The 23456-nt window shown below is 45.5% G+C and overlaps 2 protein-coding genes across 7 annotated transcripts in view; one reads left to right on the forward strand and one right to left on the reverse strand.

The window, feature by feature from the left end:
- Positions 1–709: 709 nt before the first annotated feature.
- LOC311123924 (phosphatidylinositol-3,5-bisphosphate 3-phosphatase MTMR6-like) lies at positions 710–23446 on the reverse strand. 2 transcript variants are annotated; one of them, XM_084198140.1, is made up of 14 exons: positions 21694–22064; positions 14517–14636; positions 9865–10027; positions 9104–9261; positions 8824–8952; positions 8290–8424; positions 8019–8151; positions 7829–7938; positions 7041–7166; positions 6618–6761; positions 6412–6518; positions 4542–4676; positions 2160–2286; positions 710–1287 (listed from the first exon to the last, which is right to left on the reverse strand). In XM_084198140.1, exons 1-14 carry the CDS (start codon positions 21715–21717, stop codon positions 967–969), a joined length of 1932 nt encoding a protein of 643 aa, XP_084054266.1. In that variant the 5' UTR covers positions 21718–22064; the 3' UTR covers positions 710–966. The 2 variants fall into 2 exon arrangements, with proteins under 2 accessions (XP_084054266.1, XP_084054265.1); XM_084198139.1 differs by lacking the exon at positions 21694–22064 and adding an exon at positions 23129–23446 and having other exon boundaries at positions 718–1287.
- The window catches only part of LOC311123925 (nucleoporin p58/p45-like), a 28550-nt gene continuing 27425 nt past the window's right edge, over positions 22332–23456 (forward strand). For 3 of the 5 annotated variants that reach the window (XM_084198142.1, XM_084198144.1, XM_084198145.1), the window contains exon 1: positions 22332–22732. In XM_084198142.1, coding sequence (XP_084054268.1) covers positions 22662–22732 — 71 coding nt within the window. In that variant the 5' untranslated portion in view covers positions 22332–22661. The remainder of the gene's footprint in view (positions 22733–23456) is intronic. The other 2 variants (XM_084198143.1, XM_084198141.1) reach the window with 2 other exon arrangements.

Genomic DNA, 23456 nt, shown 5'->3' on the forward strand with positions numbered 1-23456 from the left:
GCTGGATGTCAGGGAACGATGTCTGTTTTCATCGATTAAACAGTCTAGAAATGTCAGAAAAATCTTTGGAAAATTGAAGGCCGATGTGTCTCCTCTTAGAAACTGGGCCCGATTGGTTAATAACTTTGATGGATTGACAGGCTCTTTCTGTGAACTGTCTCACACACACAGCCTCTTTGCTCTCCTGCTGAACCCGTGTGACCCCTCTAGTGTTCCATGACCCCAGATTTACCATGGCAATGACCTCAAAATGGGGTCATGACCTCATCCAGTCAAACGGAGGTAACCAATTGGATTATCCGATCAATGCAAGAGAGCCAATGGGATTATCTCATCATGCCATGTCCATGGCTGAATGTTGGACTTGGACATGATGCAGCAAAATCGGCATTCAGCACACATCATCATTCAGATTAAAGTGGAATCATGCCATCCACATGTTAAAACAGGGTTATCCAAAGTTGATCTGGCTTTGACAGAGGATGGAAGAGTTTTAGGACTAAAATCTGTACTGGGCCGTGGCCCTATTTGGAGGATCTCAATATTGAGATCATTAAATATGGGATGTTCACAACTAAATCGGGTAGCTGTTGGATGAAGGGCAGAATCTGATGGTTTAAACATCAAGAGATCAGAGCAGACAGTCTGATGTCTGGGACGGGTCCTACAGAGCTTTAGTTACTGAGTTGAATAATACATAGACAGAACAAATTGTTTCATCTTTTCATTTATTATCTTTAGTGCTTTTCAACATTCATAAAAAAACAAGCCTTTCTAAGTGCAGTAAATGCCATTTCGCTTTCCATAGACGTACATTACAGACACACAGTACACCCTCATCCACCTACATAGGAATATGGCCGAACATACATGCAATCACACCAACGCACAGACACACACACGTCCTTCAGTCACCCCATCGCTCAGTCTCTCATCTCTTCCTCCATTCCAGTATCCCACAATGCCTCAGCATGTCATGCGCGCCACTCCAAACTCCAGGCTGACCACAGCGGGCTCCACCTTAGCCCCGTATATCCCCTGCAGGTCTCCGTAGCTCTCCTTGCGCTCTGTACCGCTTCTGCCCTCTACTGTCCGCTCTGTGTCACTGCAGCACTCTGTCGCCTCCTCTCCCACCTCCTCCTCCTCCTGATGTTGCGCCTCCTTCTGGCTGAGGGGGGCTCCCAGGATGAGGGAGTGGGGCCGCGTGTGGAGAGGGAGGGTGCGTTGGTCTCTAGGGGGGGTCTGGGGGTCTGGGGTGGGGGGGCTGATGCCATGCTTCTGTAGTCTCTGGAGGGATAGACAGAAGAGACAGGGTTAGACTAGGTAATGAGAGCGAGAGAGCGTTAGAGAGAGCGCGAGAGCGAGCGTTAGAGAGAGCGCGAGAGCGAGCGTTAGAGAGAGCGCGAGAGCGAGCGAGAGTTAGAGAGAGCGTGAGAGCGAGCGTTAGAGAGAGAGCGCGAGAGTTTGAGAGTGCGAGAGCGAGCGTTAGAGGGAGAGCGAGCGTTAGAGGGAGAGCGAGCGTTAGAGGGAGAGCGAGCGTTAGAGGGAGAGCGAGCGTTAGAGGGAGAGCGAGCGTTAGAGCGAGCGTTAGAGCGAGCGTTAGAGCGAGCGAGCGTTAGAGAGAGAGCGCGAGAGCGTTAGAGCGAGCGAGCGTTAGAGAGAGCGAGCGTTAGAGAGAGCGAGCGTTAGAGAGAGCGAGCGTTAGAGAGAGCGAGCGTTAGAGAGAGCGAGCGTTAGAGAGAGCGAGCGTTAGAGCGAGAGCGAGCGTTAGAGAGAGCGCGTTAGAGCGAGAGTGAGCGTTAGAGAGAGCGCGTTAGAGCGAGAGTGAGCGAGAGCGCGTTAGAGCGAGAGTGAGCGAGAGCGCGTTAGAGCGAGAGCGAGCGAGAGCGAGCGAGAGCGCGTTAGAGCGAGAGCGAGCGAGAGCGCGTTAGAGCGAGAGAGCGCTAGAGAGAGCGAGCGCGTTAGAGCGAGAGTGAGCGCGTTAGAGCGAGAGCGAGCGAGAGCGCGTTAGAGCGAGAGCGAGCGAGAGCGCGTTAGAGCGAGAGAGCGCATTAGAGCGAGAGCGAGCGTTAGAGAGAGAGAGAGACAGAGAGAGACAGAGAGAGAGAGTTAGAGAGAGAGTCAGTGAGTGAGTGACAGAACAAGGAGAGGGTACTCACAGCCTCCAGTTCTTTTATTGTGTCTTCCAGTTGGTGGTTGCTCTCTTTCAGGGTGAGAACGTTTTTCAGGACAGACTGACGGGGGTGCATGGAACGATCAAACTGGTGGTACATATTCCTCCAGAACCTGACAGAGAGAGGAGGAGAGGGAATGAGTGAGTGAGTGAGTGTGAGAGAGTCATTACGGAAAATAAGGAGTAACACTCACCAGGTAGTAGAGAGAGAGGAATGAGAGGAGAGAGCGAGAGATGAGAGGAGAGAGAGGGATGAGAGGAGAGAGAGAGGGATGAGAGGAGAGAGAGAGGGATGAGAGGAGAGAGAGAGAGGGATGAGAGGAGAGAGAGAGAGGGATGAGAGGAGAGAGAGAGAGGGATGAGAGGAGAGAGAGAGAGGGATGAGAGGAGAGAGAGAGAGGGATGAGAGGAGAGAGAGAGATGAGAGGAGGAGAGAGAGATGAGAAGAGAGAGAGAGGGATGAGAGGAGAGAGAGAGGGATGAGAGAGAGAGGGATGAGAGGAGAGAGAGAGGGATGAGAGGAGAAAGAGAGATGAGGAGAAAGAGAGGGATGAGAAGGAAAAGAGAGGGATGAGAAGAGAGAGAGAGGGATGAGAAGAGAGAGAGAGGGATGAGAAGAGAGAGAGAGGGATGAGAGGAGAGAGAGAGAGAGAGAGAGAGAGGGATGAGAGGAGAGAGAGAGGGATGAGAGGAGAGAGAGAGGGATGAGAGGAGAGAGAGAGGGATGAGAGGAGAGAGGGATGAGAGAGAGAGGGATGAGAGAGAGAGAGGGATGAGAGGAGAGAGGGATGAGAGGAGAGAGAGAGGGATGAGAGGAGAGAGAGAGGGATGAGAGGAGAAGAGAGAGGGATGAGAAGAGAGAGAGAGGGATGAGAAGAGAGAGAGAGGGATGAGAAGAGAGAGAGAGGGATGAGAAGAGAGAGAGAGGGATGAGAAGAGAGAGAGAGAGGGATGAGAGGAGAGAGAGAGGGATGAGAGGAGAGAGAGGGATGAGAGGAGAGAGAGAGGTATGAGAAGAGAGAGAGAGGGATGAGAAGAGAGAGAGAGGGATGAGAGGAGAGAGAGAGAGAGGGATGAGAGGAGAGAGAGAGAGAGGGATGAGAGGAGAGAGAGAGAGAGGGATGAGAGGAGAGAGAGAGAGAGGGATGAGAGGAGAGAGAGAGAGGGATGAGAGGAGAGAGAGAGAGAGGGATGAGAGGAGAGAGAGAGAGGGATGAGAGGAGAGAGAGAGAGGGATGAGAGGAGAGAGAGAGGGATGAGAGGAGAGAGAGAGAGGGATGAGAGGAGAGAGAGGGATGAGAGGAGAGAGAGAGAGGGATGAGAGAGAGAGAGGGATGAGAGGAGAGATAGAGGGATGAGAGGAGAGAGATGAGAGGAGAGAGAGAGGGATGAGAGAGAGAGAGGGATGAGAGGAGAGAGAGAGGGATGAGAGGATAGAGAGAGAGGGATGAGAGGATAGAGAGAGAGGGATGAGAGGAGAGAGAGAGAGGGATGAGAGAGAGAGAGGGATGAGAGGAGAGAGAGGGATGAGAAGAGAGAGAGAGGGATGAGAAGAGAGAGAGAGGGATGAGAGGAGAGAGAGAGGGATGAGAGGAGAGAGAGAGGGATGAGAGGAGAGAGAGGGATGAGAGGAGAGAGAGAGGGATGAGAAGAGAGAGAGAGGGATGAGAGGAGAGAGATGAGAGGAGAGAGAGAGGGATGAGAGAGAGAGAGGGATGAGAGGAGAGAGAGGGATGAGAAGAGAGAGAGAGGGATGAGAAGAGAGAGAGAGGGATGAGAGGAGAGAGAGAGGGATGAGAGGAGAGAGAGGGATGAGAGGAGAGAGAGAGGGATGAGAGGAGAGAGAGAGGGATGAGAAGAGAGAGAGAGGGATGAGAGGAGAGAGAGAGGGATGAGAGGAGAGAGAGAGGGATGAGAGAGAGAGAGAGAGAGGGATGAGAGGAGAGAGAGAGAGAGGGATGAGAGGAGAGAGAGAGAGGGATGAGAGGAGAGAGAGAGGGATGAGAGGAGAGAGAGAGGGATGAGAGGAGAGAGGGATGAGAGAGAGAGGGATGAGAGAGAGAGAGGGATGAGAGGAGAGAGAGAGATGGATGAGAGGAGAGAGAGAGAGGGATGAGAGGAGAGAGAGGGATGAGAGGAGAGAGAGAGAGAGGGATGAGAGAGAGAGAGGGATGAGAGGAGAGATAGAGGGATGAGAGGAGAGAGAGAGGGATGAGAGAAAAGAGAGAGGGATGAGAGAGAGAGAGGGATGAGAGGAGAGAGAAAAGAGGACTAAAGGGTAGAGTAGATGAGATTGAAAGAGAGATGTAAGGAGAGAGAGAGAGAGAGAGAGAGAGAGAGAGAGATGAGGTAAAGGACTAGTTCTTACTTGAAGTGGCAGGGCAGGGTGGAGGGTTCGAGGACGGGGTGTGTCTCTGCATAGGCGGGGCAGTAGGCGGGGTTTAGGTAGTTCTGCCCCTCACTCAACAGAAACGCCCACAGAGAGTGAGTCCTGTCTTTGAGTCTGGTGGGAGAAGATAGAGTTTAGTATGTACAGTTGAAGTCGGAAGTTTACATACATCTTAGCCAAATACATTTAAACTCAGTTTTTCACAATTACTGACATTTAATCCTAGTAAAAATTCCCCGTCTTAGGTCAGTTAGGGTCAACACTTTATTTTAAGAATGTGAAATGTCAGAATAATAGTAGAGAATAATTTATTTCAGCTTTTATTTATTTTATCACATTCCCAGTGGGTCAGAAGTTTACATATACTCAATTAGTATTTGGTAGCATTGCCTTTAAATTGTTTAACTTGGGTCAAACGTTTCAGGTAGCCTTCGACAAGCTTCCCACAATAAGTTGGGTGAATTTTGGCCCATTCCTCCTGACAGAGCTGGTGTAATTGAGTCAGGTTTGTAGGCCTCCTTGCTCGCACACGCTTTTTCAGTTCTGCCCACACATTTTCTATAGGATTGAGGTCAGGGCTTTGTGATGGCCACTCCAATACCTTGACTTTGTTGTCCTTAAGCTATTTTGCCACAACTTTGGAAGTATGCTTGGGGTCATTGTGCATTTGGAAGACCCATGTGACCAAGTTTTAACTTCCTGACTGATGTCTTGAGATGTTGCTTCAATATATCCACATCATTTTCCTTCCTCATGATGCCATCTATTTTGTGAAGTTCACCAGTCCCACCTGCAGCAAAGGACCCCCACAGCATGATGCTGCCACCCCCGTTCTTCACGGTTGGGATGGTGTTCTTCGGCTTGCAAGACCCCCCTTTTTCCTCCAAACATAACGATGGTCATTATGGCCAAACAGTTCTATTTTTGATTCATCAGACCAGAGGACATTTCTCCAAAAAGTAAGATCTTTGTCCCCATGTGCAGTTGCAAACCGTAGTCTGGCTTTTTTATGGCGGTTTTGGAGCAGTAGTTTCTTCCTTGCTGAGCGGCCTTTCAGGTTATGTCGATATAGGACTCGTTTTACTGTGGATATAGATACTTTTGTACCTGTTTCCTCCAGCATCTTCACAAGGTCCTTTGCTGTTGTTCTGGGATTGATTTGCACTTTTCGCACCAAAGTACGTTCATCTCTAGGAGACAGAATGCGTCTCCTTCCTGAGCGGTATGATGGCTGCGTGGTCCCATGGTGTTTATACTTGTGTACTATTGTTAGTACAGATGAACGTGGTACCTTCAGTGTTTGGAAATTGCTCCCAAGGATGAACCAGACTTGTGGAGGTCTACAATTTTTCTTCTGAGGTCTTGGCTGATTTCTTTTGATTTTCCCATGATGTCAAGCAAATAGGCACTGAGTGTGAAGGTAGGCCTTGAAATACATCCACAGGTACACCTCAAATTGACTCAAATGATATAAATTAGCCTATCAGAGCTTCTAAAGCCTTGACATCATTTTCTGGAATTTTCCAAGCTGTTTAAAAGGCACAGTCAGCTTAGTGTATGTAAACTTCTGACCCACTGGAATTGTGATACAGTGAATTATAAGTGAAATAATCTGTCTGTAAACAATTGTTGGAGAAATTACTTGTGTCATGCACAAAGTAGATGTCCTAACCGACTTGCCAAAACTATAGTTTGTTAACAAGAAATTTGTGGAGTGGTTGAAAAAAAGAGTTTTAATGACTCCAACCTAAGTGTGTAAACTTCCGACATCAACTGTATATAGTGTGTGTGTGTGTGTCCTGTGGATTTTTCTGTATAGCACTTGAGTGAGTGAGGGAGTGTTACTCACTGCAGCTCTTCTCTCCGTCTCTGGTTGTTAGCCAGGAAGTTCCCGTACTGACAGGAGTGAACATGTTCATGGATCTGCAGCAGCAGCCACTCACTGAACTCAAACGCCTGAGGAAGAGTCGGTACCATCACCATCTTGATCACTGTCATCATCATCACTCATGGCTGCTATGTGGTGTGTATTCTGTCGCATACACACACACCTACCTGGGGGAACTGCTCTGTGAGCTGCCATACACAGTCTAGGAACTGGGTGAAGACTGGGGACACCTCCTTGGGGTCACCATCCAACTGGTCACACCTGTCTGCAAACTTGTGTCCAAATGAGATCCAGTCCTTCTCTATGAGGACCTGAAACACAGAGAGAGAGAACAGAGTCTTATGGAATGATATTCCTTTTACCATCTCTACAGACATAGGGAAGTTGTGTTGTGTCCTACCATGAAGCCTTTGATGGTGCGGTAGTACACAGACCTACCATGAAGCCTTTGATGGAGCGGTAGTACACAGACCTACCATGAAGCCTTTGATGGTGCGGTAGTACACAGACCTACCATGAAGCCTTTGATGGTGCGGTAGTACACAGACCTACCATGAAGCCTTTGATGGTGCGGTAGTACACAGACCTACCATGAAGCCTTTGATGGTGCGGTAGTAGGGGTCCATGAGCAGAGCTCCCAGAGAGCAGACCTGGGCTGTCCGATCCCAGCCATCTGAACAGTGGACCAACACACTGGCTCCTTCTACTGTTACTGCCTATGGAGAGAGAGATGGAGGAAGAGAGAGAGAGATGGAGGAAGAGAGAGAGAGAGATGGAGGAAGAGAGAGAGAGAGATGGAGGAAGAGAGAGAGAGAGAGAGAGATGGAGGAAGAGAGAGAGAGAGATGGAGGAAGAGAGAGAGAGAGATGGAGGAAGAGAGAGAGAGAGATGGAGGAAGAGAGATGAGAGATGGAGGAAGAGAGAGATGAGAGAGATGGAGGAAGAGAGATGAGAGAGAGAGAGAGAGACAGATATTTGTGACCTGTTGCCACAAGAAAAGGGCAAGCAGTGAAGAACAACCACCATTGTAAATACAACCCATATCTGTTTATTTTCCCTTTTGTATTTTAACTATTTGCAAATCATTATAACACCATATATAGACATAATATAACATTTGAAATGTATATTCCTTTTGAAACCTTTATGAGTTTAATGTTTACTGTTCATTTTTTATTGTTTATTTCACTTGCTTTGGCAATGTAAATATATGTTTCCCATGTCAATAAAGCCCCTTAAATTGTATGTGTGAGAGAGTGAGAGGTTAATCGCTTCCCTTGTCATTATCAAAACATGTAACCATTGTTGGATGTAGTCCAGTGAAGACATTCCAACATCAGTGTGACTAACTAGATCTGAAGAGCAGAAGGGGCCTTACCTTGGTGAGGAAGATGGCTGCATCTACCACAGCTTTGACGTGCCGTAGCCAACCACAGCTCTCCAAGCCCAGCAGGTAGTCATTCACTGACAGAGAACGACTTCCCACCACTAAGAGAGACAGAGAGAGAGGTAGAGGGAGTCTGAGCGTGTCTGGTGAGTGAGTGAGTGAGTGAGTGACCATAACCGACCTTCCAGTAGTTTCTGTAGGCTGGTCCTCATCACGTGGATGTTCTCGATCCCCACAAACTGGAAGCGGATATTGGAGTAGTTATCTTCATTCTCATAGCCTTTACCTGCTGCTCTGTTAGCCATGGCATTCAACTGGAGAGAGGGAGAGGGAGAGGGAGAGGGAGAGGGAGAGGGAGAGGGAGAGGAAGATTAACAGAAAGAAACAGAGGGACTGAGAATGTCCACATACTTCTGTGGGAGGAGCTAGCTAGCCATGTCAGGATTGGGTACCTTGGGCCTGGTATCCATGACGTAGACAAATCGGCTGTTGTGATTGGCTTTGCTGATGGCCTGCAGCATGCTCTCGTCCTCCAGGCATCGCGCGCTGAACCCAGAGAGCGGTTGGCTGCACCGACACACCGCCGCCTGCAGGGGACAGAGACAAGCGCAGAGCACACCGATTAGCCACACATACCTGACGATATTTTAGGGTTATATCACAGGAGGTTGGTGACACCTAATTTGGGGAGGACGGGCTCGTGGTAATGGCTGGAGCGGATTCAGTGGAATGGTATCAAATACAATTTGTAAGTCGCTCTGGATAAGAGCGTCTGCTAAATGACGTAAATGTAAATGTACATCAAACACATGGTTTCCATGGTTTCCATGTGTTTGATGCCATTCCATTTGCGCCGTTCCGGCCATTATTATGAGCCGTCCTCCCCTCAGCAGCCTCCACTGGGTTATATGTAGGTTTGGGATGTAGGTAAAATGTTAGGGGGAAGGGTTAGGATGAAGCTGGGTATGGTAAGGGTTAGGTGTTACCTTCTTCTCCTGGTAGAAGTATGTGAGGACAGGGAAGCGTCCTTTGCTCCTGAACTTGGAGCTGCCGACGATGATGGGCTTACTGGCTGTGATGGGCACATACAGGTCCCTGGGATACGTCTCACATATCTACAACACAATGAAAGGGAATATTAAATGGGATTTGTTGTAAAACATCCAATCAATCCTATTCCATTAGATCTGGAGACACCAAAGTTGTTTCTGGACATAGCAAACATCTAACATTTTCTTCTTTTTTTCTATTGATAGACCCGCCCACCTTGTAGTTCCTGTTGACGTCAGTGAGCTGCCATTGGTCGCAGGGGACGCCCATCCTCTCAAACTCCGCCCCCAGGTCGATGAGCTGCCAGCCCTCCTCTCTCTGTTGCTCATTCTGCTTGGGGTTGTAGGAGAACGCATAGAGCTCCTCATAGGATACTATGGAGGGAGAGAGGAGAAGGGGGGAGGGAGAGAGGAGAAGGGGGGAGGAGAGAGAGGAGAAGGGGGGAGGAGAGAGAGGGAGGGAGAGAGAGGAGAAGGGGGGAGGGAGAGAGGAGAAGGGGGGAGGAGAGAGGAGAAGGGGGGAGGGAGAGAGGGAGAGAGGAGAAGGGGGGAGGAGAGAGGAGAAGGGGGGAGGGAGAGAGGAGAAGGGGGGAGGGAGAGAGGAGAAGGGGGGAGGGAGAGAGGAGAAGGGGGGGAGGAGAGAGAGGAGAAGGGGGGGGGGAGAGAGGAGAAGGGGGGAGGAGAGAGGAGAAGGGGGGAGGGAGAGAGGAGAAGGGGGGAGGGAGAGAGAGGGAGGGAGGGAGAGAGAGAGGAGAAGGGGGGAGGAGAGAGAGGGAGGGAGAGAGAGAGGAGAAGGGGGGGAGGAGAGAGAGGGAGGGAGAGAGAGAGGAGAAGGGGGAGAGAAGAGAGAGGGAGGGAGATGAAGGGGGAGAGTGAGAAAGAGAAAATGTCAACATTCTTTTGAAACTTCACTTGACATTCAAAGACACAGATGCCCACACACACACACACACACACACACACACACACACACGGTACCTGGTCGTAGCAGTCTGAGCAGTGAGCTGTAGATGTCGTGACAGTCTCGCTCTCTCTGGACCACAAAGTGGACCACTCTGAAGTTACGACACTGGATGACCAGAGGACAACCGCTGGTGGTCAACGACAGCTTCTCCACTGACGCTATGTGGTGGTGTAGGATCTGGAGGGGAAAAACAAAACAGGCATGACATCCGACAGACCGACCATGACACCCGACAGACCGACCATGACACCCGACAGACCGACCATGACACCCGACAGACCGACCATGACACCCGACAGACCAACCATGACACCCGACAGACCGACCATGACACCCGATACGACACATGTTGCAGGGATGCAGCTTGAACCCCACCCTCTTCAAAATGTTTAACTACGAATTGGCGAGGGCTCTAGAACAGTCTGCGGCACCCTGCCTCACCCTACTAGAATCTGAAGTCAAATGTCTACTGATGATCTGGTGCTTCTGTCCCCAAACAAGGAGGGCCTACAGCAGCACCTAGATCTTCTGCACAGATTCTGTCAGACTTGGGACCTGACATTAAATCTCAGTAAGACAAAATAATGGTGTTCCAAAAAAGGTCCAGTTGCCAGGACCACAAATACAAATTCCATCTAGACACTGTTGCCCTAGGGCACAAAAAAAACTATACCTACCTCTGCACCACAGGTACAGTTGAAGTCGGAATTTTACATACACTTAGGTTAGAGTCATTAAAACTCGTATTACAACCACTCCACACATTTCTTGTTAACAAACTATAGTTTTGGCAAGTCGGTTAGGACATCTACTTTGTGCATGACACAAGTAATTTTTCCAACAATTGTTTACAGACAGATTATTTCACTTATAATTCACTGTATCACAATTCCAGTGAGTCAGAAGTTTACATACACTAAGTTGACTGTGCCTTTAAACAGCTTGGAAAATTCCAGAAATGATGTCATGGTTTTAGAAGCTTCTGATAGGCTAATTGACATCATTTGAGTCAATTGGAGGTGTACCTGTGGATTTATTTCAAGGCCTACCTTCAAACTCAGTGCCTCTTTGCTTGACATCATGGGAAAATCAAAAGAAATCAGCCAAGACCTCAGAAAATAGATATTTCCAAACGCCTGAAGGTACCACGTTCATCTGTACAAACAATAGTACGCAAGTATAAACACCATGGGACCACGCAGCCATCATACCGCTCAGGAAGAAGACGCATTCTGTCTCCTAGAGATGAACGTACTTTGGAGTGAAAAGTGCAAATCAATCCCAGAACAACAGCAAAGGACCTTGGGAAGATGCTGGAGGAAACAGGTACAAAAGTATCTACATTGGGGAGAACAAGTATTTGATACACTACCGATTTTGCAGGTTTTCCTACTTACAAAGCATGTAGAGGTCTGTAATTTTTATCATAAGTACACTTCAACTGTGAGAGACGGAATCTAAAACAAAAATCCAGAAAATCACATTGTATGATTTTTAAGTAATTAATTTGCATTTTATTGCATGACATAAGTATTTGATCACCTAACAACCGGTAAGAATTCCAGCTCTCACAGACCTGTTAGTTTTTCTTTAAGAAGCCCTCCTGTTCTCCACTAATTACCTGTATTAACTGCACATGTTTGAACTCGTTACCTGTATAAAAGACCTGTCCACACACTCAATCAAACAGACTCCAACTTCTCCACAATGGCCAAGACCAGAGAGCTGTGTAAGGACATCAGGGATACAATTGTAGACCTGCACAAGGCTGGGATGGGCTACAGGACAATAGGCAAGCAGCTTGGTGAGAAGGCAACAACTGTTGGCGCAATTATTAGAAAATGGAAGAAGTTCAAGATGACGGTCAATCACCCTCGGTCTAGGGCTCCATGCAAGATCTCACCTCGTGGGGCATCAATGATCATGAGGAAGGTGAGGGATCAGCCCAGAACTACACGGCAGGACCTGGTCAATCACCTGAAGAGAGCTGGGACCACAGTCTCAAAGAAAACCATTAGTAACACACTACGCCGTCATGGATTAAAATCCTGCAGCGCACGCAAGGTCCCCCTGCTCAAGCCAGCGCATGTCCAGGCCCGTCTGAAGTTTGCCAATGACCATCTGGATGATCCAGAGGAGGAATGGAAGAAGGTCATGTGGTCTGATGAGACACAAATAGAGCTTTTTGGTCTAAACTCCACTCGCCGTGTTTGGAGGAAGAAGAAGGATGAGTACAACCCCAAGAACACCATCCCAACCGTGAAGCATGGAGGTGGAAACATCATTCTTTGGGGATGCTTTTCTGCAAAGGGGACAGGACGACTGCACCGTATTGAGGGGAGGATGGATGGGGCCATGTATCGCGAGATCTTGGCCAACAACCTCCTTCCCTCAGTAAGAGCATTGAAGATGGGTCGTGGCTGGGTCTTCCAGCATGACAATGACCCGAAACACACAGCCAGGGCAACTAAGGAGTGGCTCCGTAAGAAGCATCTCAAGGTCCTGGAGTGGCCTAGCCAGTCTCCAGACCTGAACCAAATAGAAAATATTTGGAGGGAGCTGAAAGTCCGTATTGCCCAGCGACAGCCCCGAAACCTGAAGGATCTGGAGAAAGTCTGTATGGAGGAGTGGGCCAAAATCCCTGCTGCAGTGTGTGCAAACCTGGTCAAGACCTACAGGAAACGTATGATCTCTAATTGCAAACAAAGGTTTCTGTACCAAATATTAAGTTCTGCTTTTCTGATGTATCAAATACTTATGTCATGCAATAAAATGCAAATTAATTACTTAAAAATCATACAATATGATTTTCTGGATTTTTGTTTTAGATTCTGTCTCTCACAGTTTTTGTGTACCTATGATAAAAATTACAGACCTCTACATGCTTTGTAAGTAGGAAAACCTGCAAAATCGGCAGTGTATCAAATACTTGTTCTCCCCACCGTAGATCCACAGTAAAGCGAGTCCTATCTCGACATAACCTGAAAAGCCGCTCAGCAAGGAAGAAGCCACTGCTCCAAAACCGCCATAAAAAAGCCACACTACGGTTTGCAACTTCGGACTTCAACTGTAACTTCCACAAAGCTGTGAACGATCTGAGAGAAAAGGCAAGGGCCTTCTTTGCCATCAAAAGAACATCCCAATTAGGATCTGGCAAAAAATACTTGAATCAGTTATGGAACCCATTGCCCTCTATGGTTGTGAGGTCTGGGGTCCACTCACCAACCAAGAATTCACAAAATGCGACAAACACCAAATTGACACGCTGCATGCAGAATTATGCAAAAACATCCTCAGAGTACAATGTAAAACACCAAATAATGCACGCAGAGCAAAATTAGGACAATTCACGCTAATTATCAAAATCCAGAAAAAAAATCTGCTAAAATAAGTGATTCCCAAACCTTCCATAACAAAGCCGTCACCTACAGATAAATGAACCTGGAAAAGTGTTCCCTCAGCCAGCTGGTCCTGGGGCTCTGTTCACAAACACAAACAGACCCCACAGAGCCCCACAACAGCAACACAATTAGACCCAACCAAATCATGAGAAAACTAAAAAATAATTACTTCACACATTGGAAAGAATCAACAAAAAAAATGCAAACTGGAATGTTATTTTGCCCTAAACAGAGAGTACACAGTGGCAGAATACCTGACCACTGTGACTGATTCAAAATTAAGTAAAGCTTTGACTATGTACAGACTCAATGAGCATAGCCTTGCTATTGAGAGAGGCTGCCATCGGCAGACCTGGCTCTTAAGAGAAGACAGGCTATGTGAACACTGTCCACAAAATGAGGTGGAAACCGAGCTGCACTTCCTAACCTCCTGTCAAATGTATGACCATGTTAGAGACACATATTTCCCTCAGATTACACAGACCCACAAAGACTTTGAAAACAAATCCAATCTTGATAAACTCCCATATCTATTAGGTGAGATACCAGTGTGCCACCACAGCAGCAAGATTTGTGACCTGTTGCCACAAGAAAAGGGCAACCAGTGAAGAACAAACACCACTGTAAATACAACCTATGTATCTGTTTATTTTCCCTTTCATACTTCAACTATTTGCACATTGTTACAACACTGTACATAGCAATAATATAATATTTGGAATGTTTACTGTTAATTTCTGATTGTTTATTTCCCTTTTGTTTACTATCTATTTCACTTGCTTTGGCAATGTTAACATACGTTTCCCATGCCAATAAAGCCCTTAAATTGAGAGAGAGCGAAGAGAGGAGAGAGAGACTTAAAATGCTGATCTCACCTGATCTGAGTCAGACACGGTTTCAACCTTTCTTCAATATTTTATGACCTGGAGGAAAATTGTGCCTGGCTCCTCACTCTGACTGGCTGACTGCCAGCTACCACATTAACTCCTACACACAAACTTCCCCTGTGCTCAGCAGTAGAAGAGGAAGGAAGTGTGTAGGAACTCTGGCAGCAGTTTCTCTGTTGAAATCACACTGTAGACCGTAACTCCATAAACCAGAGATCTGACTCAAGACAACACACCCACCCAATCAAAACACCTCCGTATCAAAGTGCGCTGTAGATGGGTGTGTCAGGCAATAGCTAAAGCAAGTCCTACATTCTGAATTCAGAGCTCTGTGTGAGATAAGGTGTGTTCTGCATTGAATAAAAAGGTCCTTCTCACCCAGATCTCCTGTGCGGCGGTGGCATTGCTCTCCACGAAGATGAGGTGTGTAGCCGTCAGGTGCAGCGTTCCGCTGGTCGACTTGTTACTGAAGCGGTCCAACAGACGGACCTGCTCCACCTGTACAAGTACACACACAGGTAAACAACGTTTAGAACACAGGTAAACAATAACCCCCCTCCCACCCACAGAGTAATGAAATAGGATACGCATCTGACAATCTATATAGAGGTGTCAATCAGACACAGTACTTGTTGTCAGTTATACAACAAGTAGACCATTAGCCACTCAACCAGAAAGAAAGGCTGGCAATTATAATTACAGCTGTGTATGTAAAAGAGCTTTGGAGTGGCTGTGATTTGCAGTAAACATGACACTCAGGAGTTCCAAAAGAATAAAGACATTTCAAATGTCATTATGTCTATATACAGTGTAACAATGTGGGGGCAGCAGGTAGCTTAGTGGTTAAGAGCGTTGTGCCAGTAACCGAAAGGTTGCTGGTTCTAATCCCCGAGCCAACTAGGTGAAAAATCTGTCGATGTGCCCTTGAGCACCCTAATTGCTCATGTAAGTCGTTCTGGATAAGAGCGTCTGCTAAATGACTAAAAATGTTTTTAAAAAATGTAAATGCGCAAATAGTTAAAGTACAAATGGGAAAATAAATCAACATAAATATGGGTTGCATTTACAATGGTGTTTGTTCTTCACTGGTTTCCCTTTTCTTGTGGCAACAGGTCACAAATCTTGCTGCTGTGATTGCACACGGTGGTATTTCACCCAGTAGATAAGAGAGTTGATCAAAATTGGGTTTGTTTTCAAATTCTTTGTGGGTCTGTGTAATCTGAGTGAAATAGGTGTCTCTAATATGGTCATACATTTGGCAGGAGGTTAGGAAGTGCAGCTAAGTTTCCACCTCATTTTGTGTGCAGTGTGCACATAGCCTGTCTTCTCTTGAGAGCCAGGTCTGCCTTCGGCGGCCTTTCTCAATAGGAAGGCTATGCTCACTGAGTCTGTACATAGTCAAAGCTTTCCTTAAATTTGGGTCAGTCACAGTGGTCAGGTATTCTGCCACTGTGTACTCTATTTAGGGCCAAATAGCATTCTAGTTTGCTCAGTTTTTTTGTTAATTCTTTCCAATGTGTCAAGTAATTATCTTTTTGTTTTCTCATGATTTGGTTGGGTCTAATTGTGTTGTTGTCCTGGGGCTCTGTGGGGTCTGTTTGTGTTTGTGAACAGAGCACCAGGACCAGCTTGCTTAGGGGACTCTTCTCCAAGTTCATCTCTCTGTAGGTGATGGCTTTGTTATGGAAGGTTTGGGAATCGCTTCCTTTTAAGTGGTTATAGAATTTAACGGCCCTTTTCTGGATTTTGATAATTAGTGGGTATCAGCCTAATTCTGCTCTGCATGCATTATTTGGTGTTTTTCGTTGTACACAGAGGATATTTTTGCAGAATTCTGCATGCAGTCTCAATTTGGTGTTTGTCCCATTTTGTGAATTCTTGGTTGGTGAGCGGACCCCAGACCTCACAACCATAAAGGGAAATGGGTTCTATAACTGATTCAAGTATTTTTAGCCAGACCCTAATTGGTATGTCGAATTTTATGTTCCTTTTGATGGCATAGAAGGCCCTTCTTGCCTTGTCTCTCAGATCGTTCACAGCTTTGTGGAAGTTACCTGTGGCACTGATGTTTAGGCCGAGGTATGTATAGTTTTTTGTGTGCTGTAGGGCAATGGTGTCTAGATGGAATTTGTATTTGTGGTCCTGGCAACTAGACCTTTTTTGGAACATCATTATTTTTGTCTTACTGAGATTTACTGTCAGGGCCCAGGTCTGACAGAATCTGTGCAGAAGATCTAGGTGCTGCTGTAGGCCCTCCTTGGTTGGTGACAGAAGCACCAGATCATCAGCAAACAGAAGACATTTTACTTCAGATTCTAGTAGGGTGAGGCCATGTGCTGCAGACTGTTCTAGTGCCCTCGCCAATTCGTTGATATATATGTTGAAGAGGGTGGGGCTTAAACTGCATTCCTGTCTCACCCCACGGCCCTGTGGAAAGAAATGTGTGTTTTTTGCTCATTTTTAACTGTACACTTGTTGTCTCTCTCACACACACACACACACACACACACACACAGAGAGAGAGAAATGTTCTCCCTATTTTTATTTATTTAACCTTTATTTAACCAGGCAAGTCAATTAAGAACAAATTCTTATTTACAATGACGGCAAGCGGTAAAAAGCCTCCTGTGGGGACGGGGGCTAAGATAAAAATATAGTTGAAGTCGGAAGTCTATATACACTTAGGGTGGAGTCATTAAAACTTGTTTTTCAACCACTCCAAAAATGTCTTGTTAACAAACTATAGTTTTGGCAAGTCGGTTAGGACATCTACTTTGTGCATGACACAAGTACTTTTTCCAACAATTGTTTACAGACAGATTATTTCACTTATAATTCACTGTATCACAATTCCAGTGTGTCAGAAGTTTACATACACTAAGTTGACTGTGCCTTTAAACAGCTTGGAAAGTTCCAGAAAATGATGTCATGGCTTTAGAAGCTTCTGATAGGCTAATTGACATCATTTGAGTCAATTGGAGGTGTACCTGTGGATGTATTTCAAGGCCTACCTTCAAACTCAGTGCCTCTTTGCTTGACATCATAGGAAAAATAAAAATAAAAATGCTGGTTCATCCTTGGGAGTAATTTCCAAACACCTGAAGGTACCACGTTCATCTGTACAAACAATAGTACGCAAGTATAAATACCATGGGACCGCGCAGCCGTCATACCGCTCAGGAAGGAGACGCGTTCTGTCTCCTAGAGATGAACGTACTTTGATGCGAAAAGTGCAAATCAATCCCAGAACAACAGCAAAGGAACTTGTGAAGATGCTGGAGGAAACAGGTACAAAAGTATCTATATCCACAGTAAAACGAGTCCTATATCGACATAACCTGAAAGCCCGCTCAGCAAGGAAGAAGCCACTGCTCCAAAACTGCCATAAAAAAGCCAGACTACGGTTTGCAACTGCACATGGGGACAAATATCGTACTTTTCTGAGAAATGTCCTCTGGTCTGATGAAACAAAAATAGAACTGTTTGGCCATAATGACCATCGTTATGTTTGGAGGAAAAAGGGGGTGGCTTGCAAGCCGAAGAACACCATCCCAACGTGAAGCACAGGGGTGGCAGCATCATGCTGTGGAGGTGCTTTGCTGCAGGAGGGACTGGTGCACTTCACAAAATAGATGGCATCAAGAGGAAGGAATATTATGTGGATATATTGAAGCAACATCTCAAGACATCAGTCAGGAAGTTAAAGCTTGTTCGCAAATAAGTATTCCAAATGGACAATGACCCCAAGCATACTTCCAAAGTTGTGGCAAAACGGCTTAAGGACAACAAAGTCAAGGTATTGGAGTGGCCATCACAAAGCCCTGACCTCAATCCTCTAGAAAATGTGTGGGCAGAACTGAAAAAGCATGTGCGAACAAGGAGGCCTACAAACCTGACTCAGTTACACCAGCTCTGTCAGGAGGAATGCGCTAAAATTCACCCAAATTATTGTGGGAAGCTTGTGGAAGGCTACCCGAAACATTTGACCCAAGTTAAACAATTTAAAGGCAATGCTACCAAATACTAATTGAGTGTATGTAAACTTCTGACCCACTGGGAATGTGATGAAAGAAATAAAAGCTTAAACAAATCTCTACTATTATTCTGACATTTCACATTCTTAAAATAAAGTGGTGATCCTAAGACAGGGAATTTTTACTAGGATTAAATGTCAGGAATTGTGAAAAACTGAGTTTAAATGTATTTGGCTAAGGTGTATGTAAACTTCCGACTTCAACTCTATATGTTTTACAAGTAAGACAAAATGGACAACACAGACAAAAGATACTGGCAACAGCACAAATACAACAGCAAACAAACAGTGTATGTGTATGGTGTTTGTAAAGCAAAACGCGCTTCCTTCCAGACGGCAACGCAAACTAGTGACATCAGGTGACAACTAGAAACAACTACATGTCTCAACAACCTGTTCATCCATTTGTCCTTTGAATTCCTCCAGGGATACCCGGTCCTGGAGTTTAAGGTTGGCTTGAAGGGAATTCCAACACCAGGGGGCTGAGTAATGAAAGGACCTTTTTCCATGCTCTGTTAAAATTTTCATGACTGTTAGCATAAAACAAGATTGAGATCTGAGCTTGTATGCATTTTCATTTCGAGCTAGAAGAGAGAATAGATGCAATGGCAGTTTTCCTAAAATGGCCTGTTAAATAAGAATGTACCAGTGTTTGAGCCTGCGTGTTGCTAGTGATGTCCACCCAACAGCACTGTAGAGATCACAATGGTCTCTGATTGGTGACAAAACAAAGGGCTGCATGATACACAGAGTCAAGAGCCTTCAGAGTAGAGCTTGAGGCTCGCACATAAATAGTATCACCACAATCCAACACACGAATCAACTCCTTTCTGGTGGTAAAGGAAAAACACGCTTTGTGCTGGTAATAAAACCCAATATTCAGCCTCAGTTTCCTGATAAGGTTCTCTACATGGGTGGTGAAGCTCAACTTCTCATCCACCAAAACTCCCAGATAGTTGTATGTTTTGACTTGCTCTATGGAATGTCCTTCCAAAGTAGTAATTACATGGTTTTAGTATTGGAAAATACCATGCACTTTGTATATACCATGCATTAGTATTGGAAAATACCATGCACTTTGTATACCATGCATTAGTATTGGAAAATACGTACTACCATGTCCTCGCTAACACTGCCACAGCCTGAATGTCAGTAGAACATTGACTGAGTCAGTGGGACCAGAGTAGAACATTGACTGAGTCAGTGGGACCAGAGTAGAACACTGACTGAGTCAGTGGGACCAGAGTAGAACATTGACTGAGTCAGTGGGACCAGAGTAGAACACTGACTGAGTCAGTGGGACCAGAGTAGAACATTGACTGAGTCAGTGGGACCAGAGTAGAACACTGACTGAGTCAGTGGGACCAGAGTAGAACATTGACTGAGTCAGTGGGACCAGAGTAGAACACTGACTGAGTCAGTGGGACCAGAGTAGAACACTGACTGAGTCAGTGGGACCAGAGTAGAACATTGACTGAGTCAGTGGGACCAGAGTAGAACACTGACTGAGTCAGTGGGACCAGAGTAGAACATTGACTGAGTCAGTGGGACCAGAGTAGAACACTGACTGACTGGTTAGAAGATGAATAACTAGGCTAACTTAACTCTGTAACCTTTTGTCTTCACACCCTGTAGGTTATGTCTCACTTTAATGACATCATTGAAAACTGCTTGACTGAATAGACAAGTAGCCTATTCTCTCTCTTTCTCCCTCTCTTTGAAAAGGTCTCTCTCTGTCTCCCAGCAACCAGTGTGGCGCTAGGCAACTCCACAGGATGGCGATCAGTCAGCTCAGTCAAGGTCTGGCAGAAAACAGAAGAACAGGAAGTGTGTGTGTGTGTGTGTGTGTGTGTGTGTGTGTGTGTGTAGACTGAAGGAGATGGAAAAAATAGGATGAGGGAAGAAACGGTTGTTGACGGGCCTGAAGTCAAGCTGATGACTCAGTGTGTTCTGTTTACCATTTAACGTAAGTGCATTTGCCATCCCAATTGAATACATTATATTTCCTTGCTCCGGTCCGGATATCTGCATGATCCAGTTTAGCGCAACCGTGAACCAAATATTTGGAAATAATCAGGGGTTGACTGTCTGTGTGCTTTAAGAGTTCAAGCAGGGTCCTGGGGGCAGAGCCCAAAATACTGCAGATGGGAAACACCCCTGCAGGCAACCACACCCACCGTGTCACCTGAACAAAACAACCACACCCTACAAGTGTCAGTTCAACAGACACACTTCTTTGTTTTGTTCAGGTGAAAGGATGGGTGTGGTTGCCTGCAGGGGTTTTTCCCCATCTGCAGTCTTTTGGCCTCTGCCCCCAGGACCTTGTTGTACTGAGTATTCCCTACAACACTTTTACTGCTGCACCCAGAATAGTTTTTGCTATTGATTCGCATTGGGGGCATTTATTTGACCTTGGAACATGTTTTAAAATCCATATTTAATGCAAATGTCACTTAAATATGAACAAATATGAATCATTGTTAATGTTCACACAATTATTTTTCATATAATCATGAAGAAATACAAGCTATTGACACATTTCTACTATTACGTGGGGGATTTTTATTTTGAAATTCCGTGCCCCGGAAGTACTTTTTTAAAGTGTTGACGAGACGCTGATCTTCAGGCAGCACTTTACTGATGGAAAAAATTCCCTACAAAGGACTTTGAGGTGGCTCTTCAACCCGGCTTTTTATTAAGTTACACCAGAAATATACTTTGACATCAACATGAACGCTTTGAGCCTAAGAAAACAGTGGCTGTGATGACGTCTGTCACTCACTATAGCATGAAGAAAACATTGTCAACTTTGCTTGCTCCTTTGACGTAGTGGTGGCACCATGATCCGTCACACTAAATGCATTATCAGGAAACATGCAAGCTAGTATAATAAATCTAATATCGTGTTTGTGCCAAGGAGGACAAACAGAAGCAAGAGGCGGCTCGCTACAAAAACAGGTCACTGGCACAGCGACCAGCACATCACACAGTTGTCAAGCGCCATAGAGAGAGATAACCAAGTGTATACCAAGAAGGCAGTCTCCACAGAGTTACGTGATGAAGTGTTTTAGTTATCTATGTCCACAGTGGCTTCTCCGAGTCGCTCTCTCTATCCTGTTCTGAATCACCACCCAAAACGCGAGCCTAATTGACCATTCCGCCCATTCTAAAGACCATCATATAGGCCATTCTAAAGACCAGGCCGTGCAGCAGAATCCGCTTTTCTTGGAAACAAAACAAGACTGACTATAATTAATATCAAGTTAGATAGCTGGCTGGCTGGCTGGCTAGCCCTGCAATATAACCCTATATCTATTTGGGCACCACTGTCAACGCACCGTTTTTACATTTACATTTTAGTCATTTAGCAGACGCTCTTATCCAGAGCGACGTACAGTTAGACCATTCGTTATTGCATAGCAAGTCATTATAGTTAGCTAGCTAACTACATAACATGCATGTGAAATGTTTTGCTGGGTGGTAAAAAATAATTGCTACACTAGTTAACGTTCGGTTTCTTACCTTTGGCGTTCGGATATGTTCCATTTCGCTGTCAGTGTATGCAACGATTCAAACAGTTGACCGGTGATATGGCTCGCACATCGACTATCAAGGTGCGGCAAGCTGATGTTACTTGATCGCTTTTTTTAAACTTTGTTACCGGCATTCGTTGACCGTTCACGATTGTGTATGTTTTCAGTAGATGCTAGCTATCGGTTCTTCACAGCGCTTCCTGCTTGGGCGTACTTCTCCGCCACGGACTACAAACACACCAGACATTATGGGACATGCCGCGTTCAAAACAACTGGCAACTCGGAAAAAATGAGCTCCGACTGGGAAAAATCGATTTAAACCGTCATCCAACTCGGGCCTCTTTCTAGAGCTCCGACCTGAAGATCACTGACTGACGTCATGATTTGACATCTTATTTTTCCGGGTTCCCAGTTGTTTTGAGTCAAGTCAGAGGACGTTCTTTCCCATTTTTGTTGTAATATTTATTAACACACTAAATAATTTAAAAACCCGTTCTCAAATTATCTAAGCACATTTTTACAACTTCACACACATTATGAGAAAATTACATTGTGGTCATTACCACTCTCAAACGCTAGATGTCCCCACATGACCGTCCAATCTGCTAAATCCTCCAGACATCACTATCCTAGCAGGCCACTGTAACCGAAAATATAGCTACATTCCGGGGTAAAGCGCGGCATCGGAAATAAGAAAACCTGTCGAGAAGGAACGTTTCAACATTTTAGTGCTGTTTATGTGCATAACTGACTATTTCAGTTTCAGATCTCGGTAAAATGTTATACGTTACTAAGCGTGAGTTGAAATAGCCGTATAGTGGTTTTTTTGTTTACCATGATTTCATAACACCAGTGTCAGACTGGGCCTCCACGCGGGTGTTTTTATCTCAAAGCTAGCTAGCGAACAACCGGCTAACTAAAGTTAGATTAAAATATTGGCCTGTTGTTAAAATAAAATGTCAGGCTTTAATTTCGGGTCTGGATCCACGAACACTGGCGGAGGGTTTTCGTTTGGAGCCGCTGCCAGGTAAGAATTGTTAGTCACGGCTGACGTAACTAGCTGATTTTATCTCCGGCATACCTATGTCGACTCAGCGTCGTTAACTTACCCAGCATGGATTGTTAGCAACTAGGTAGTTAGCTAACGTTAGCTATCCAGGAGCAATAGTAATAAACCCCACTGTCAAAATGGTGACGTTAAGTAGTTTCCTAGTTAACTATATTGGATTAAAAGAGCATAACGTTACTCCTTAGTCCAAGGACCATGTTCTGTCTAAATGCCGAATTGGCTCTGGAGTGGAAGCCAAAACAGCCAAATACTCCATCTAAACGTGAGTCGATTCTCAAATGCGGTACGGTTCTAGAAACATAAATCCCTCTACTTTCATATCAATAATTTCACAAATGCAAAATACACACTTACTGTTTTAACAGTTGCAGCGACAGTATTTTTCAGTGACAACATTTGTGGCATATGTCTTCCGTTGCCACAGACGTTAGGAGACGCAAATAGCTAATTAGTACAGGTAGTCCACTCTTGTCTTCCGTCCGTTTTCCGTAAACAAGCGCTGTAACATGAAAATATGGCTATGTGGGAATCCTAACCCTATAAAGGTGTATCAATTTAACCTTTTCTTTTTAGAAAATTATTTCAAGATGATATGAAAGATAAAGTCCTTATACTATCAAAACCGTACCGCAAACACCCCCCCTACAGAAGACTCCTTCCTCCAATGACTCTTATGTGTAAT

Source organism: Coregonus lavaretus (assembly GCF_964263955.1).
Source record: "Coregonus lavaretus genome assembly, contig: HAP1_SCAFFOLD_849, whole genome shotgun sequence".
Taxonomy (NCBI): domain Eukaryota; kingdom Metazoa; phylum Chordata; class Actinopteri; order Salmoniformes; family Salmonidae; genus Coregonus; species Coregonus lavaretus.